Below are 16,559 nucleotides of genomic sequence, written 5' to 3'. Positions count from 1 at the left end.
ACTAGATAACGGTGAGGTGGCATTTGTCCATCGGGTGACGTGCCAATGATATTTTGGTTTATCTAATAAATTAACCACAGAATTAACAACGGAATAAGCCCGTTGGAAAATTAGCAACAAAGTACATTCTGTCACAAAGTCAGAATAACTTATTCTTATTTAGTGATGGAAAATTTTCGTTGCTATTCTGTTGAAAATTAACTACGGACACTAATTAATGACGGAATTGCAAATTCCGTCGCTAATGAATTAGTGATGGTGTTTTTACCAATGAAAATATTCCGTCGCAAATCCGTTTAGTGACAAAATTTTTACTGATTAGCGACAGAATTTTTCATTGTTAAGCAACTGTTTTTTTTGTAGTAAAAGATACATCACAATCAACAGTGAAAATAGCATTTGCATACCATTGCCAACTCTTGCTTTTCTTCAACCAACACTTCTATACATTTTTCAAATTTTTTATGTTAAGAATTAGATTCTCCAAGTCGTTGCCTCTGAACGGACAAGAATAAGATGCTAGATTTCAACTTTTAAATAATAAAAGATGTTAGATCAAAGTGTTGAAGATGAAAATTGAGAAGAGATATGCAAAAAAACGTAGCTTGTAAGAGCACAAACCTATCAGTCAAGTTTTTCAGTTATGAAGCCAAACCTCCATTAATAAATATTTGATCTTCTTTCTCATTCAATGCGGACGTTCTTCTTCCAAAGGTATGTTCTTGTTTTTAATTCAAATGCAATGACTTCCAGCTTTCTGTACACTTCCGAAACCATGACAATATATTACATTAACAAAAATATATATATATATATATATATATATATATATAATTCATTTGTCCGTACTATAATTATATTTCATTATCATCATCCGTACAATTAGAGAAGGTGCATTCTTGAGTAGGTCAGTGATGTCGTCTAGTTGGGAAGCAGACGAGAGATGGTCTTATCACGTTAGAAAACTTTGAGGCATGGTACTATGATGCATTTGCATGATTTAATGGCTTTTTTATATGAAGTGACCTCACTCTCACTGGAGAATGACATGTTAACAAATAGTATTGCTCGGTTAGTATTTCGCTTTAAAAAAATAGTTTGGGACCTAGCAAAAATAGTTGAATTTTTATTAATTTACATTCGATGCTCATTGTGTGCTTATTAAGGTTGGAAGTAATTCTGACCTTCTATTTCAATTTAAATTAATTCCTATCATTTATTTAAATTATTTTTTAAAATATTTTTGATATTATACTTATTATTATAAAAATATAAAAAATTTTAAAATTTTAATAAATCTATTCATTACTAATTTGACCAATACATATTTAATCTAGCAGTCCAATTTAATATTAAAAAATTATATAATTTTATAGTTTGACTATTCAAATAAACTCTGAACAGTAAATATAATTTAGATAACTTAGTTTAATATTAAAAATTTATAAATTTTATAAATTAACCATTTATATGTACTATAAATAATTCAAATTTATTATTAAAATTTTCTATATCTTTTCTTTTATTAAATATAATATTAAAAATATTTAAAAATTAATTTCAATAGATAGTAGGGATCAATTTGGATTGAAATGGAGGGCTAGGATTGCTCTAGCCCTTATGAGCATTCGGTGATGAGCAATGATGAGCACCGAACGCAAACGCAGATTTCTATGACTAATATATATAATCACACCAAATTTACTATTGTCTGAGTCTAAAAATCAAAATGAATGTAGTTTTTTTTTTGAAATATTCTTAAAGTTTGGTATGGTATAATATTCATCTACAAAAGAAGAAAAATCGAGAATGTCTTTTAAAAAAATAGAAGAATGTCAATTGAGACCCTCAGAAGAAAGATTATTGCACGTTTGGGCCCAAAAAATTTGTAATTTTGACCTTACTTAACCAGAAAATAAACTCCTCTTCTATGATAGATAAAAGATAGCAATGATAATAAAGGATACTATAATAGCAAAGGCTTGACCATAAATAAAATAATCTAACGATATTAGAAAAAAAAATTAAGTTATAAAACCTATTATATGGATGACCAAAAAAAAAATCTACTATACACTGCGCGCTACTACCAAAAAATGCTACTAGAACTCCCACATTAGTAGAAACGCTCTAAAATATAAGGCGGAACTTATAGGATAGCTTCGCTGTCTTCCACTCCATCACTGTTATTATTACTTTCAATTTCTTCTTCCATCATTTTCATCTCTCATATCTGAGCTCTATTTCCTCATCATTCAACCATGACTAAAAAGGTACATACAATTCCTTTTGATCTCCTTCCTAAATCCTCATTTTGATGATCTCTTCCATTTAATCATACACGTGAATCATATCGATCATATCAATACTGATTTTGTTCCTTACTTCTGGTAATTATATGTTTAGGTGACAACAATGAAGCTCAAGGTTGATCTCCAGCATGTGAAATGCTGCAAGAAGGTCAAGAATGTTCTCTGTCAATTCCCTCGTAAGTTTCTCTCAATACTCACAGCTTTCTCCCTCCCCCTCCTTTTTCTTCATTCACTTTTGAAATTCGCAGGCGTTCTATTTTCAAAATCACAAAATTGAGTACATCTTGTCAATTTGTGTGGTTTTAGATTTTTGTGAACAACAAAAATTCAAGAACAGGCGTTCAATGAGAAGCAGGACATTGTGAACATTAAAGTAGTGTGCTGTAGCCCAAAGAAGATTGGGGATCAGCGTTTCCGTAAAGGTTGTAGCACCATCATGAGCATCGAAATTGTGGAGCCAGAGAAGCCAAGGCTCAAGTTCCAAAAACCTGTTGAGAAGGAAAAGCCTAAGTGCCAAGAGCCCACCAGCCCTTTGAAGCCTCCATCGAAGACGTGTAAAAAGCCTGAAATCCCTAAGACCAAATCCCCACCATGCGAGTTGGTACAACCACTAGGTCCGGATAGAACGTGCTGTGTTCCGTGCTTTGAAGGCCAGCATGGTGGGCCATGCTTTGAGGGTTATAGTCCGCCCAAGTTAGGACCGACACCTATTCCGGATAAAATGTGTTGTGTTCCATGCTATGAAGGCCGGTGTGGTGGGCCATACTTTAAGGGTTATAGACTGCCTAAGTTAGGACCAACACCCATTTTGAAAAATTTTGAGAAGGAATTGAGGAGGAAGAAGCCTGGTATTTGTTTAAATTTTGATGCATATAAAATGTTCGATAAAATACTTGATTAAAATAATTTCAGTGTATGTTTGAAACTAGAAATAGAGATTTTTGAAAAAAGTTTTTTCATTAATAGTTCAAGTACCAATTGCTATTCATATGCTAGACCCTTGAATATCAATAGAATATTTGATGCAATGTTTGGGGAGGGATTGAAATTAAAATTTGCACTATTTTGATGAGTGATTTCAGATTGAAGATCTTGGGTAATGAAAATCTATAAAAGAAAATAACAAATGGTGTTACCTAGGGTACTAGGATTTAGTGACCAAGCATTGTGGCAAGAGAATCAATTGGGAATAAGTTATTTATTTAGAAATCTACTAGGTAAGTCAGTAACATTCCAATTAATCAACCAATAAAATCTCTTTCATTAAAATATTACATTTTATGTAAATGATTTTTAATTATTATTATTAGTAATTCTGTTAAGTATTGGGCATTTTTTAATTAAATTATTTTATCCTATGAAAATATATATATATAGTTGTGGCAAGGAATAATTAAGATATGATACGTACATGTATTTTCCTTATGAATTATATTTTTAAGACTAATGAAATTATTTTGACTAACTTCGAAAATTTTGGTTACCAAATAAATGCAAGAATGGACATTATTTATGAAATTTTATTTTGACAAGTACTAAATTGAAGTTTGAAATTATTTATGCAAGTTCGATATTGAGAATACAAATTGTATTTTAGAAATGACAATTCTTCTTGCATGTTTTAAAAGTGATTTTTAGAGAACTTCAAGTAGAAAACTGTTGCTAACAGAAGTTTCGTTAGCCCTTAGCACGCTACGGTCAATGACTAACTAGTTTAATTTTTGTGAGCTCTATTCTCATATCTATTCTTCATGGGTCTTGTATTTGAGTTTGTTTCGTGGTTTCAATCAACTCTGATTGGTTATCCTCATGGACTATGTGTCCACGTCTGTTTTGTGGCTTCAGCTACGTTTGGTTAGTTACTCTCGTGGACTACGTATCCATGTTTGTCTTCATGGCATAAGTTGCGTTTAGTTATTTTATCCTTGTAGATTGTGTTTTCATGTTTGTTATTTATTCTATTAAATCCTCAAAATTCTAATGTTTTAATTAACTGGTGTATTTAAAATTTTAATGATTTCAGCTAGCAAGTGTACTACTTTGATTTACATTTGAATACTTTATTTTCTTCAAGTATGACAAAATAAAGCAATTTCAGTTCACTCTAACTTTATGGTTATGATTAAGATTTACAAGTTTATTAAATTTATTATATTGAATTATTGTCTTTTTAATTATTTTACATAATTGTTTGAGTTTATTATTTTAACTCTTTTAAATTCTATTTTTAGGAATGCTATTCACTGAAAAATATTTTGGTCTTAAATTCATTAATTGATGTTAAACCTCCTGCCGATCAGGGAAAGGTTTGCCACTAAGCTAGGTGAATATTTTATTTTAAGGATGCCTTTTCTTTTGATGTATATATTCAATTATGTGCTTTATTTTGATAATTTAGGTGCTCCAGATTAAATATAGATATGATTCTGATTTATAAATTTATATCCACTGTCTGTTGTCAAGGAGCAAAGCTCTATAGTATTAATTTTTCTGTAAATGGTTTTTGTAGAGATTTGGGAGGTCATATTTACGGAGAAAGTTTTACCGAAATCTCTACAAAAAGTTTAGGAATCTTTTATTTATGTGGAAAATGTTACTACGATTTCTAATCATATTTCAAATGAATTAAAATATTAACTTAAAATTTTCTTGGTCAATGCTTAAAGGATGTGTGTTTGTACATATATCCTGTGCTAGCTACACCTAATTTTTTGGGCATGATAGCCTTCAACAAGAGAGTCTCCTTTTTCTATTTTTCCTTTGTTGGAAGCATTTAAAAAAAATTTATAAGATTACAAATTAAGAACAAATTTAAAGGAAGAATCAACTTTCATGCCAAGAAATGAGCTTTATTTGTCTATGTGATTTTATTCAAAAGAGTTTTATAATTTAGGACGAAAGAATAGTTTTTTATTTTTTTGGGGGAGGAATTGCAATCAAGGAAATTTAAAAAAAATTCAGGGATAGTTTAGTCTTTTCGCTACCTAATTTAATTGCACTTAGATCCCTTTGTCCTATAGAGAAATTTCAAAATCAGTTGGTTCTTTTTCATAATAAAATCTGTCGGGAAATCTTTGATGCGATTTTCCCTTTTTTTTTTTAACTATATTGGTATTTTTGGTTGACAAATTAAAAAGTAAAAGAAAAAAATGTTGATTTGAATTTAAAGTAGGATTTATTATTAGTTAAAATGATTTATTATCAATAATTTTGAATTAACTAATCTTTTCCAAAAGATAGTCTTCTCCTTACTAAATTTGCTCCCAACTAAAGAGGCATTAACTCATCAACATTTGGATTGCCATTTCATAGAAAAATGATCATCGCTGTTATTTTAAATTAATTTTAAAGTATTTTTAATATTTTATTATTGAAACAACAGTTTATAAACATTATGAAAAAATTGATATTAAATTTATATATAACGAAAATAAATTAATATTATTTTTTGAAGTTTATATAATTTTTTAAATGAAATTAAGATTACAAATTATATTTAATTGATCTTATCAGTAGTCACAATTTTACAATAAAAAATTCTTATAAAATGGACGAGGGAGTTTTTTACAAGCAATGTCATAAAATGATAAAACTTGAAAGGACAAATAATTATTCATAATTGAATATTTTATTTATAGCTAAAATAATAACTTTCTGAAAGAAGGCCGGCGGGCAAATTAATTAGCTTGGATAGAACATAAAAGTCAATATTGCACGTCACATTTGCTATCATAAACTTCCCTTTTAATTTGTTGATTTTGTTACTGTAACTTTCAATTTCAAATTCCATCCGACCCAACTTGATTTTACTCGAAATTGATTGGCATTCCAAAGACAAATCATTGAAAAGAATAGGAGAAAATTTAAAATGATACACAAACTATGAGATAATGAAATGAGTGAGTTCTCTATTTTTATAAATCTCGTAAAATTTAATGAATAGATACCATTTGAGGCACAAAATGAAAGTAGAAAATAATTTAGAATGCTTATTTAAGGAGTCAATTATCTCCTTCCTTCTGCCATATTCCAAGCATAATTTGTCATAAATAAGTACTAGAGAGTATTATCTAAGATTGATATTTGAAATTTAATAAATGAGGATATAAAGAAAGAAGATGACTTTAACTCAGAATGGCAGAAAATTAAACTTCTAGGAAGCAAAGAAATTGGAGAATGGAAACAAAAGTGAAGCCAATCTGCCATTGGCATAAACAGCAAGAAATAAGCAGAGAAACTTGAGCACCTAACAGAAAAGTGAAATTACTTAGCTTGTTTATTTTCACGTCCTCCAACACATTGAGCTCATCACTTAGCTTAAGAAACTGGAGAATGGAAGTAGAGATCTGGATTCTGGAATAGGAGATCGATATGGCTCACAAATAGAGACATGGGAGAGAGTGAGACCTGGGAGGAAAAAAAAATGAAGCCCAAGCCCAAAGCCCAAGATCTTAAGATATAATCTTATCTTTTTTGTTTTTAATAAAAAAACCAATGTTTTTATCAAAAAAAAAAACAATGTTATTCATGAACCAACATTATTCACTAGGTTTTAAGTGCCTATAACACCAAACTTCCTTACCTAACCACACTGACCATTTTAAAATACTCTAACCATTTTATTAAACATTCCAACACACCAAATTCATCATTCAATTCCCCACATTGTCTTAAAATCTTCAAATTATACCTAGAGTTTGTCTAAACCCTCAACAAAAATTCTTAATCACTATAAAACCCATAAACTTAAGGTCAGAGGATTGTTTTAACTCTCCAATACCTTAAATAATCCAATGGGTTTGGTCTAAACTTAAGGGAACCGAAATCAAAGCTCTCATTGCCATAAAAGTTAGAAATCTTCGCATAAAGATAAAGGAGACGGAATGTGAAACTTACCTAAGGATGATTCAAGCTCCCAATGCTCCCAATATAGCCTAGGGATCATGCCTTAGCAGTACACGAGCTCCTATCTGTCGCTCTCTCATTTTCCTTCTTTCTTCCTTCTGTTTTTGATTTATTTTTTGCATCTGATAAGTGCAGATTTTACACGTGTGCCGCGGCGTATTGACATGCCTGCTGCGGCCCATGGTACAGAAAGTCCCATTGAAATTTAAGCTCCTTTCTATGCCATGGCTCGCTCAAACACCAACATAGCTTCATCTTAAGGCTATCCAACGATTTAGAATTGGCAAACATATACTATTACACAAAATAAACTAAGCTAAAGGCATACAAAAATGAATATGCTAATTCCTAGCCTCTTAAGCCTTCTCTCTCTCTCTCTACACGAGAGCTAGAGCCTGAAAAGTGTTAAATGAAAGGTGAGTCTGGCTACTTAGTAACTAAAGTTAAACCTACCCTATGTAGTTATATATCAATTATAAACCAAGTAAATGCATAAGGAACCAAGTATGTAAAATATGCTCACACATATCATAACTTGTTATTTATCATTTAATAACTTCTTTATTTTACATATACTAGGTGCATTGTCATCATATTTTTTGATATGTGACCATGACCCCTTATTCACGCAACTTCCCACAACTCAACATGTGTGACATGTCATATATTTATATAGGCAATAACCAACCAACCTTATAACCTCCTTATTTCCTCAGACTAAAACCATAGGGTATAAGACTAAATAAAGCTCCATCAATGTGACTAGACTACCTAAGCTCACCAATCCTAAGGTATGACTTGGCTAAAGATTAGATTACTCACTCTCAGACCACGGCTTCCCCTATTCTTGAATCTTTGGGGTGTCTCATACCCTAGGCTATTCTCCTCATTGAACTGGTGGAGATAGCTAGGTTCTAGTCCCTCGACAAATTATGGGATAGTCTCTCAACAAAGTGTGGGATAAGGTTATATTCTCATGCATCGGAGAGTAGCTTAAATACCATATAGATTTTTCTTTACTCCCAATCCCTAAGCAAACTTCCCCCACTAATCATGCTATAAACAATACTTACTCTTTTTACATTTTCCTTTGCTCATTATCAAAATCAACACATTGGGCTCACGACCAAGTGCTATCCAAGTGTACATCAATTTCTTATCTTTCACTTATATCACATACACCTATTTTTTCAATCACAATTGCTCATCTTTATCAAATCAATTAATTACTACTCATTTACAACACACCGTCACATTTATCTTTCTAAAGACATATGCATATTTATATTTTAAAAACATCTTGATTTAGCATTTGCATTTCAAACCACAATAATATTATGCACATTAAATTTTCATACACTCATTGAAACAAACATATGCTTTTCACATTGAAAATCAAACCATACATATAACATTCCTATTTAGAAGTCAATTTATAATTAATTAACATATAACTACCCAAAGTAGGATTTCCCCCGGTTACCTCAAACCTTTAAGAGGTCAAAGGTTTACCCCTTAATGTTTTAGCTTCCATATTTGAATTTTCAAGTCAAGATAGAAGTCCAAAAGCTAAAACTACAATCAACCAAGTTGAAATTTCATCAACATTAACAATTCAAGCATTAAACCCTCAATCTTCACTTTTAAATTGCCCAATATTCACTTATTTTAACCTATCCATTGGGTTTATTATCCCTCTTTAGTTCCCAACAACATTAATGAGCCATTAAACTCCCATTTATGGCATCACACTCTTCCAACCACCCATATAAATGCAATTTCAGATATTAACGAAGCTCATCTTCCAACCACCACCAAAATCATTAGTACTAGATTTAAATACTCTAAACAGCTCCCATTAACTTCATTTAAGTCAATGGGTTCGGACTCAAAACCTATATAGACCGAAGTCATCATCCTCCTTTAAATACTAACTCAAATCCTTGAGAAAAATGAAGAGAAAAGGAGAAAAATAGTTTAAGGATCTTACTTTGGATAATTTAAAGCTTCAAACTTTCTCAAATCCTCCCCTAAGTCGTGCCCTAGTAGAGAAAATGAGCACCTCCTTCATTTTCCTTTTCCTCACTTTTATTTTTCACATCAGATCACGCATTATTTTTACAGAATTTACATTATGCACCGTGACGCCTATCCCTACGTGTCGTAGCATGTGGTATAGAGAAGGAAATTCTTGCTTGATGGCCTCGTGCGCCATGACATGTGGCATAAAGGTTATTTAGCTTGTTTTTTTCCACTTTTTGGTTCCTAAGTGACCCAATTTCACTTTGGAACTAAGTTATACCTAAAATCCCAACTAAAAACACTTATTATTCTCCTCTAACTACACACTATATCAACTTACTTAATTGTCCTTATTAATTTTAGTAAATCAAGGAATCAAAAGCAGGGATGTTACATGTGGTCACTAAATACTTCAAACACAAACCTATAGAGATAGTATCACTAAATTTTCAAGGCAAAAACTATTGCTACTAGCTCCAAATCATGAGTCGAGTAATTCTCCTCATACAGTCGCAATTGTCTTGAGGCATAAGCAACAACTCGCTTATCTTGTATTAAAATGCACCTTAAACCTTTCAATGATGCATTCGTATAAACCACATACGGTAGTCCAGGATTAGGAATAACCAGTAATGGAGCAGACATCAATTTCCTCTTCAACTCTTGAAATGCCAACTCACACTTATAGATCCACACATATGGATGATCCTTTCGAGTCAACTTTGTCAATGGAGATGCAATCTATGAAAATCCTTGAATGAATCGTCGATAGTAGCCTACTAATCCTAAGAAACTTCTAATCTCTATTACTGAGGTAGGTGGTTCCCATTTCAAAACAGCATTCACCTTGTATGGATCCACAACAATCCCTTCTGCCAATACCATGTGACCAAAGAATCTCACTTCCCTTAGCCAAAACTCACATTTGCTGAGTTTAGCATACAACTTATTCTCCTTTAAAAGTTGTAAGATAGTACGAAGATGCTTTGCATACTCTTCTTCATCTTTTGAGTAAATTAGAATATCATCGATGAACAACACCACAAACTTATCAAGATAGGGACAAAATATTCTATTCATGTAGTTTATAAATACTGCTGGAGCATTCGTCAATCCAAATGGCATCACTAGAAACTCATAGTGACCATATCTAGTGCGAAAGGTAGTCTTTAGTACATCCTCAACCTTGACTCACAACTGATGATAGCCTAATTGCAGGATGATCTTAGAGAACACTGCAGCTTTAACCAGCTGATCTAGTAAGTCATTAATTCTAGGTAAAGGATACTTGTTCTAGACTGTCATCTTGTTCAATTGTCTACAGTCAATGCATAGTCTCATACTGCCATTCTTCTTCTTTATAAACAATACTAGTGATCCCTATGGAGACACACTTGGTCTCATGAAACTTTTTCTAGCAATTCCTCTAGTTGTTTCTTTAATTCTGCCAACTCAGATGGAGACATTTAATATGAAGCTTTCGATATAGGTTCTATTTCAAGCACTAGATCAATAAAGGGTTCCACCTCTCGCTCAGGTAGCAATCCTGACACTTCTTTTGAGAATAATTTAGGAAATTTGTTCACCACTCCGATTCTCTCGATTCCTCTATCATAAGTAGCATGAACGAAAAAGAATACCATATGTGCTTGACAACCCTATTGAATGCACATTTCTGCTTGTGCCACAGACAAGAATCTTAACTGATTGGGTTTCACTGTAGGTGCATTGTACACTGGCAAGGATATTATCTTTCTTGCACAATTGAGTGTCACATTGTTTACTAACAACCAGTCCATACAAACCACTATATCAATCCCAATCATGGGTAGAAAAATCAAATCAATAGTGGTTGATTTATTCTCAAATCTCAAATCAACATCTAGATAAGTGCGGTCAATTCTTACAGAAATTCCTACCGGCATAAACACATTAATTACATATGGCATGATATGTACAGACAATTTCAACCTCAATACATAGTCATCAGAAATGTAAGAATGGGTAGCACTCAAATCAAACAAAGCATCTATTTCACAGTTGTGCAAAGATATTTTACCTCTAATCAAATTTGGAGACGTACTTACCTCCTCCTGGGATAACGCGAATACTCTCCCAGGAACAGTCAATCTCTACTCTATAGTACCCAAACTACCCTCTTCACAATATTTGGCTATGTGCCCCGTCTTGCCACACTTGAAGTAGGCCCATCACTTTCCCATATAGTATCTCCCACACTTCGAGCAGGGGTTTTGGTCATGCTAAGAGTTGGCACAGGCACGTGGAAGCCTATTGAGATGGCTGTGCACCACTAGCACCGTTCTTAGGTCCACTACTCCTCTGGAAGGAACCTCAGGACTGTGATCCCCTTTGAAAAGTCTTCTTTTTCTTAAAGCTCCCATAACTACCGAAGCTAAAACTGAACCTCTTGCTAACTCCACCACTAAGGGTAAGCGATTGTGAGAATCTATCATGACTATCTCTTCTCTTTTCAGTCTCTGCCTTTCTACCCATTCTTGCAGCTATTCTCAATTTGTTGCACATCTCATCATAAGATGTGATTTTAAACAAGGCCAATTGTTGTTGGTACTCAGGCCTCATCTTCTCAAGAAGTCTCTCAGCCATCCATTTTGAGTCATCATTTTCTATGAGATAGGTAGAGTACTTTGACAACTAATTGAATTTAGCAATGAATGCTTCTTCATTAAGATTCCCTTACTTGAACTCATGGAACATAGCCTCTTTCTCTACTTTAAAGGCTACTGGGAAGTAGAAATTAAAAAACCTCACTTTAAACTCATCCCATGTCTACTCAACTCCACCAGTCGGTTTCACTGACTTCCACCAGTATTTAGCCTCTTTTACAAACAACACTAAGGCTAAAGTCGCCTTCTGTTGTTTTGAGCAAGGCACAACCTCAAAGATTGTTTCAATTCTCTCGATCCACTTTTCAACATTGCCTTCCTTCATAGTCCCATCAGAAGTAGGTGGATGAAGCTGTGAAAAACTCTCCCATGCTCGATTCATGGAGTTTTGTGAACCGACACCACCCATAGCTCTAGATTGTTTGGATGTGCTCTTCTCATGCGCTCCTTCATCTTCCTCATACATCTCTTCTTCATTTTCTATTGTTCTACTATCACCCCTTGCTTTATTATTCCTAGGTACACCTTGACCCCACATTGAATTGTGTATTTCTTGCATTAAATTCCTCATCTCCAATAGCAAGGCCTCATTGCCCTATGACTCATTCCTCGATTATTCTAAGTTTGATCAATTGAAATGTGATTTTCTGGAGATAGCTCATTGATCTCTAGTACCACATCCATATTAGATGGGTTATCACCCGTAGCAATTTTGGTAGTTCTTCTTCTTACCATCCTCTCTCCCCTCCCAAGGATAGAAGTAACCACACAAAAAGTGAATGTTAAATTAGACAGCTATACAAAGGGAAGGTAAGTGTAATGAATATCTATGACAACTTCTAGACATGAATGCAACAAGAAAAACAATCCAACACAACAATCACACATACCAGTCTCGAATTGCTTGAAACTGATACCAAATTGTAATGTCTGCCTTAACATTACTAGGACAACACTTATTCATGCTGTCGTGATAACTAGGATAAGATAAAATTTGAAGAAGAAGTTATCACAACTTAAGGGTTTAAAAGATAATTAGTTTAAAACAATGGAATCTAAAAAAATTCTTTTTAAGAATATTGTTTGAGCTCAAACCATGATTAAAATTCAATTGATTACAAATACAAAAGCAGGAAAATCTAATAGCCTTCAAAACAGGTTGAAACAAACCTTTTCTCAAAAATATGGTTCATTCATCGTGGCGTAAGCCACACCTACTATGGCAGATGGCATAGAGGGATGAATCCCTTAGGAAGGCACTTGTGCCGTGGTGCAACTACCATGTGCCACGGTGTGCACCTGTTGTTATGAAAACACTCCAAACTTTCAAAGTGCACCGTTTTGCCATTCGACATCTAATGTGGGCAATTTAAGTGTCCACACGAAGCTCTTTGAGCCCTCTAGCTAATAGCACTAATCTCACACTCAAATGATCATCTGTTAAAAATATGACACCCGAACCTAAAATGGTTTGTTTTTACCTTAAAACACACATAAATGTGTCCAACTCACAATGCCAAATGCCATTAGCCCCAGATATACTTTGACCACCTCAAATGGACCACACATAGCATGACAGATCATTCATATCACACAAATAAGAAATCACACTCAAAATGACCACCAAACCCCTATTTGACAATAATACAAAAAGGGGATAAAATTTAGCACATATGTCAATTGGTCATTTTGGCACATAAATCACTTCAAATATGTCAGTTGTAATTGTAACTTGGCCAAGCACACATACTTTATCCAAAACATTAACCTTGGACCAAGATGCACACACACTTATCACAATTTCATACAAGTCATAACCAAAATAATGTTATGTTTTAAGTTGACATAATAATATAGCATATTCATTACAAACCCACAAAAAAAAGGGAAGAGCTATACAACAATGCTCTTAACTCTTTAATTACTACTTCCTTCTCCTTGCCCTTATCGGAGCCCTCACCTGTGAAATATAACCACAGGTTGAGATAAACATCTCAGTAATAGAATAATTCACTACTATTAATTAACATACACAACCATTAGGGAGTAAAGCTATTAAACACTAAAATTTACTTTTGCATACTATAATATACTCTTTTTCATCAATACAAATCATTTACCATTAGCATGATCATTCTACTATCCAAGCCTTTGTATCATCTCGACGGAAACCATTAGCTCTTAAACCAACTGCACATCCATAATGGTCTGAGCTCACCTTTGATGGTAGGATCAACCGGTCAAAGGTGTCCTATCCTACTTCTGGACAATGATTTTCCCTTATCGCACACGAATTGGGGTGTCGTTACTCTAACATCGCATCACTGATGCTAAGGAGCGTGACTCTCCAATGCTGTATCCCGCATGGATAGTAAGGAGAAAATCTCCAACACCGTGCCTCACTAGATACTAAGGAGATACATGCCATATAGACTTCCACTACTCTTTCCTACGGGTGAACTCCTACCCCCTAATATATTATGCTCACACTCATCATATATAACACATGTACATTTCAAATTTCTCAACCAATCCATATAAATTTTCAATATTCTCATCATTTGCAAATAGTTTTTCATGCACAAAAGCATATTTCACAATATGAAAAGTTATCAAATCTCAAGTTTAAATTAATATATCTACTCATAGACAGTTAAGCAATATAATTAAATAGTGTAAATTATTTCATTACCTCAACCTTTTATCACACAAAACGGTTACTATGGCTCAACATTAGCTCCACACGTTCTATATGCATGAGGTAGCTCGAGCAACACTCAATCTACACAATCAAGTGATAATCATCAATTATCACTCTAGATAACATTGAATTCACTAGGTTCTAAGTGCCTATAATACCTAAATTCTGTACCTAACCACACTGACTATTTCAAAGTACTATAACCATTCTATTAAACATCCCAACATACCAAATTCATCACCTGATTTCCCACATTATCTCAAAATCTTCAAATTATACCTAAGATTCGTCCAAACCCTCAACAAAAATTTCAATCACCAAAAACCCATCAAAATTAAGGTTAGAGGATTGATTTAACTTCCCAAGACCTTAAATAATCCAATAGGTTCAGTTTAAACCTAAGAGAACTGAAATCAAAGCCCCATTGCCATAAAAGTTAGAAATCTTTGTATAAAAATGAAGGAGAGAGAGTGTGGAACTTGCCCAAGGATCAAGCTCCGAATGCTCCCAATGTGGCCTAGGATCATGCCTTAGCAGTACACGAGCTCCTCTCCATCACTCTCTTGTTTTCCTTCTTTCTTCTTTCTATTTTCGGTTTGTTTTTTGCATCTAATAAGTATTGATTTTACACATGCACGCGATGCATTAACATGCCTGCTGTGGTGCATGGTATAGAAAGTCCCACCAAAATTTAAACTTAATTCCATGCCATGGCCCACTTAAACACCGATATAGCCTCCTCCTAAGGAAATACTGATAATTCTTAATTTAAAAATTTAGGATGTTACATCTTCCACATGAAAGCACTCTAGAACGTAGTGCCTTCAGAAGTGCTCCAAGCTCTTCGTCCTTTAGGAGCGCTTCCACCTAGAGCACTCCCAAAGGCATTTCATTTAAAAAAATAATTTGAAATTTAATATTATAATACAATTTTTTATTAAATAATTATTATATTGGTGTTAAATGATAACAAATTAAATAATATTTAAAAAGTACTTTAAGTTATTAAATAATTAGACATTAAATTTATAATAAATTTAGAAATTTAAAATTAATTAATTGGCTAGAAAATTAAAATACTAAATAAAATTATAATATAATATTTCATAAATTATTCTCATTAATATCTAAAATAATTATAATACTTCAATTAATAACATAAAATATAAAGTAATTAACACTAAATTAAATTATTAAGAAATTATAGTAAAAAATTTTAAAGGGTCTCGGAGCACTTCATGTTCTCTGAAAGATCATATTCTTTTAGAGTGCTTTCAGGAAGAAGCGCTTTGAAAAGATATATAATTTTAAAATAATTTTATTTTTTTAGTCTTTTAGAATGTTTTTTATTGAAAGTGCTTGGGAAGAACTAACCTTTTAAAGCGCTTTTTTTAATAAGCGCTTTGCTATATTCTACCTCATTTTTTAGGAGCATTTTTAAAGTAAGTGCTTCTATATGGGTACTTCAATAAGTCTATTTTGCAATAGTGTCATTTTCCCAAAGGTATTTTTGCTTTGCGGAATTGGTCAATGAGATTCGAAAGAACCTGGTGCTTCTTATATGGATCAAAAGATTGTGCAAAAACATTTATATATATATATATATATATATTTTATAGCGGCAATGAATTTTGAAGTACTAAAAGGCTGGGGAAGGAAGGTAGAAGAACAAGAGTGTGTGTTTCTTTTTCTATCAAACAGGGATGTTTTAGTCAATTCAGGAAAAAAAACCGCATTCACCCCCAATCCTTTGAGACTTAATAGATATTTAGTGATGTCATAGTACCTTTGGGAATTTTGAATGCTTTTGTGGACTTCATAGTAATTTTCGCATGTTCTTTTAATAAATTGAGCAAATGAAAAGTTGCTCTAATGCACTAATAATTATTTTAAATTTGCAGTGGAATGCTCTTTTGACAATAATTTGGCATAGAAACGATCAAAAGAAGCTTTTAGCCTTTGACACTATTATTA

The 16,559-nt window shown here is 32.9% G+C and overlaps 1 protein-coding gene across 1 annotated transcript; it reads left to right on the top strand.

Moving 5' to 3' along the window:
- The first annotated feature begins 2,261 nt into the window (after window positions 1-2,261).
- Window positions 2,262-7,426, top strand: LOC129322485 (uncharacterized). The gene is made up of 4 exons (XM_054968797.1): window positions 2,262-2,273; window positions 2,407-2,488; window positions 2,645-3,067; window positions 7,353-7,426. Exons 1-4 carry the CDS (start codon window positions 2,262-2,264, stop codon window positions 7,424-7,426), a joined length of 591 nt encoding a protein of 196 aa, XP_054824772.1.
- The last annotated feature ends 9,133 nt before the right edge of the window (window positions 7,427-16,559 follow it).

The sequence above is a fragment of the Prosopis cineraria genome, unplaced genomic scaffold, assembly GCF_029017545.1.
Source record: "Prosopis cineraria cultivar Desert tree isolate PC_DT_omini unplaced genomic scaffold, ASM2901754v1 PC10, whole genome shotgun sequence".
In the NCBI taxonomy this organism is placed as follows: Eukaryota; Viridiplantae; Streptophyta; class Magnoliopsida; order Fabales; family Fabaceae; genus Prosopis; species Prosopis cineraria.
Note: the sequence above shows the minus strand (reverse complement) of the source record. Positions and strands in the feature narration are given on the sequence as shown.

Bases quoted from the DNA above. Each gene is read 5' to 3' on its own strand.
- LOC129322485 (XM_054968797.1), top strand. The intron at 2,489-2,644 runs GTAAGTTTCTCT...CAAAAATTCAAG, and splicing joins TGTTCTCTGTCAATTCCCTC to AACAGGCGTTCAATGAGAAG. The intron at 3,068-7,352 runs GTGGGCCATACT...TGATAAGTGCAG, and splicing joins ATGCTATGAAGGCCGGTGTG to ATTTTACACGTGTGCCGCGG.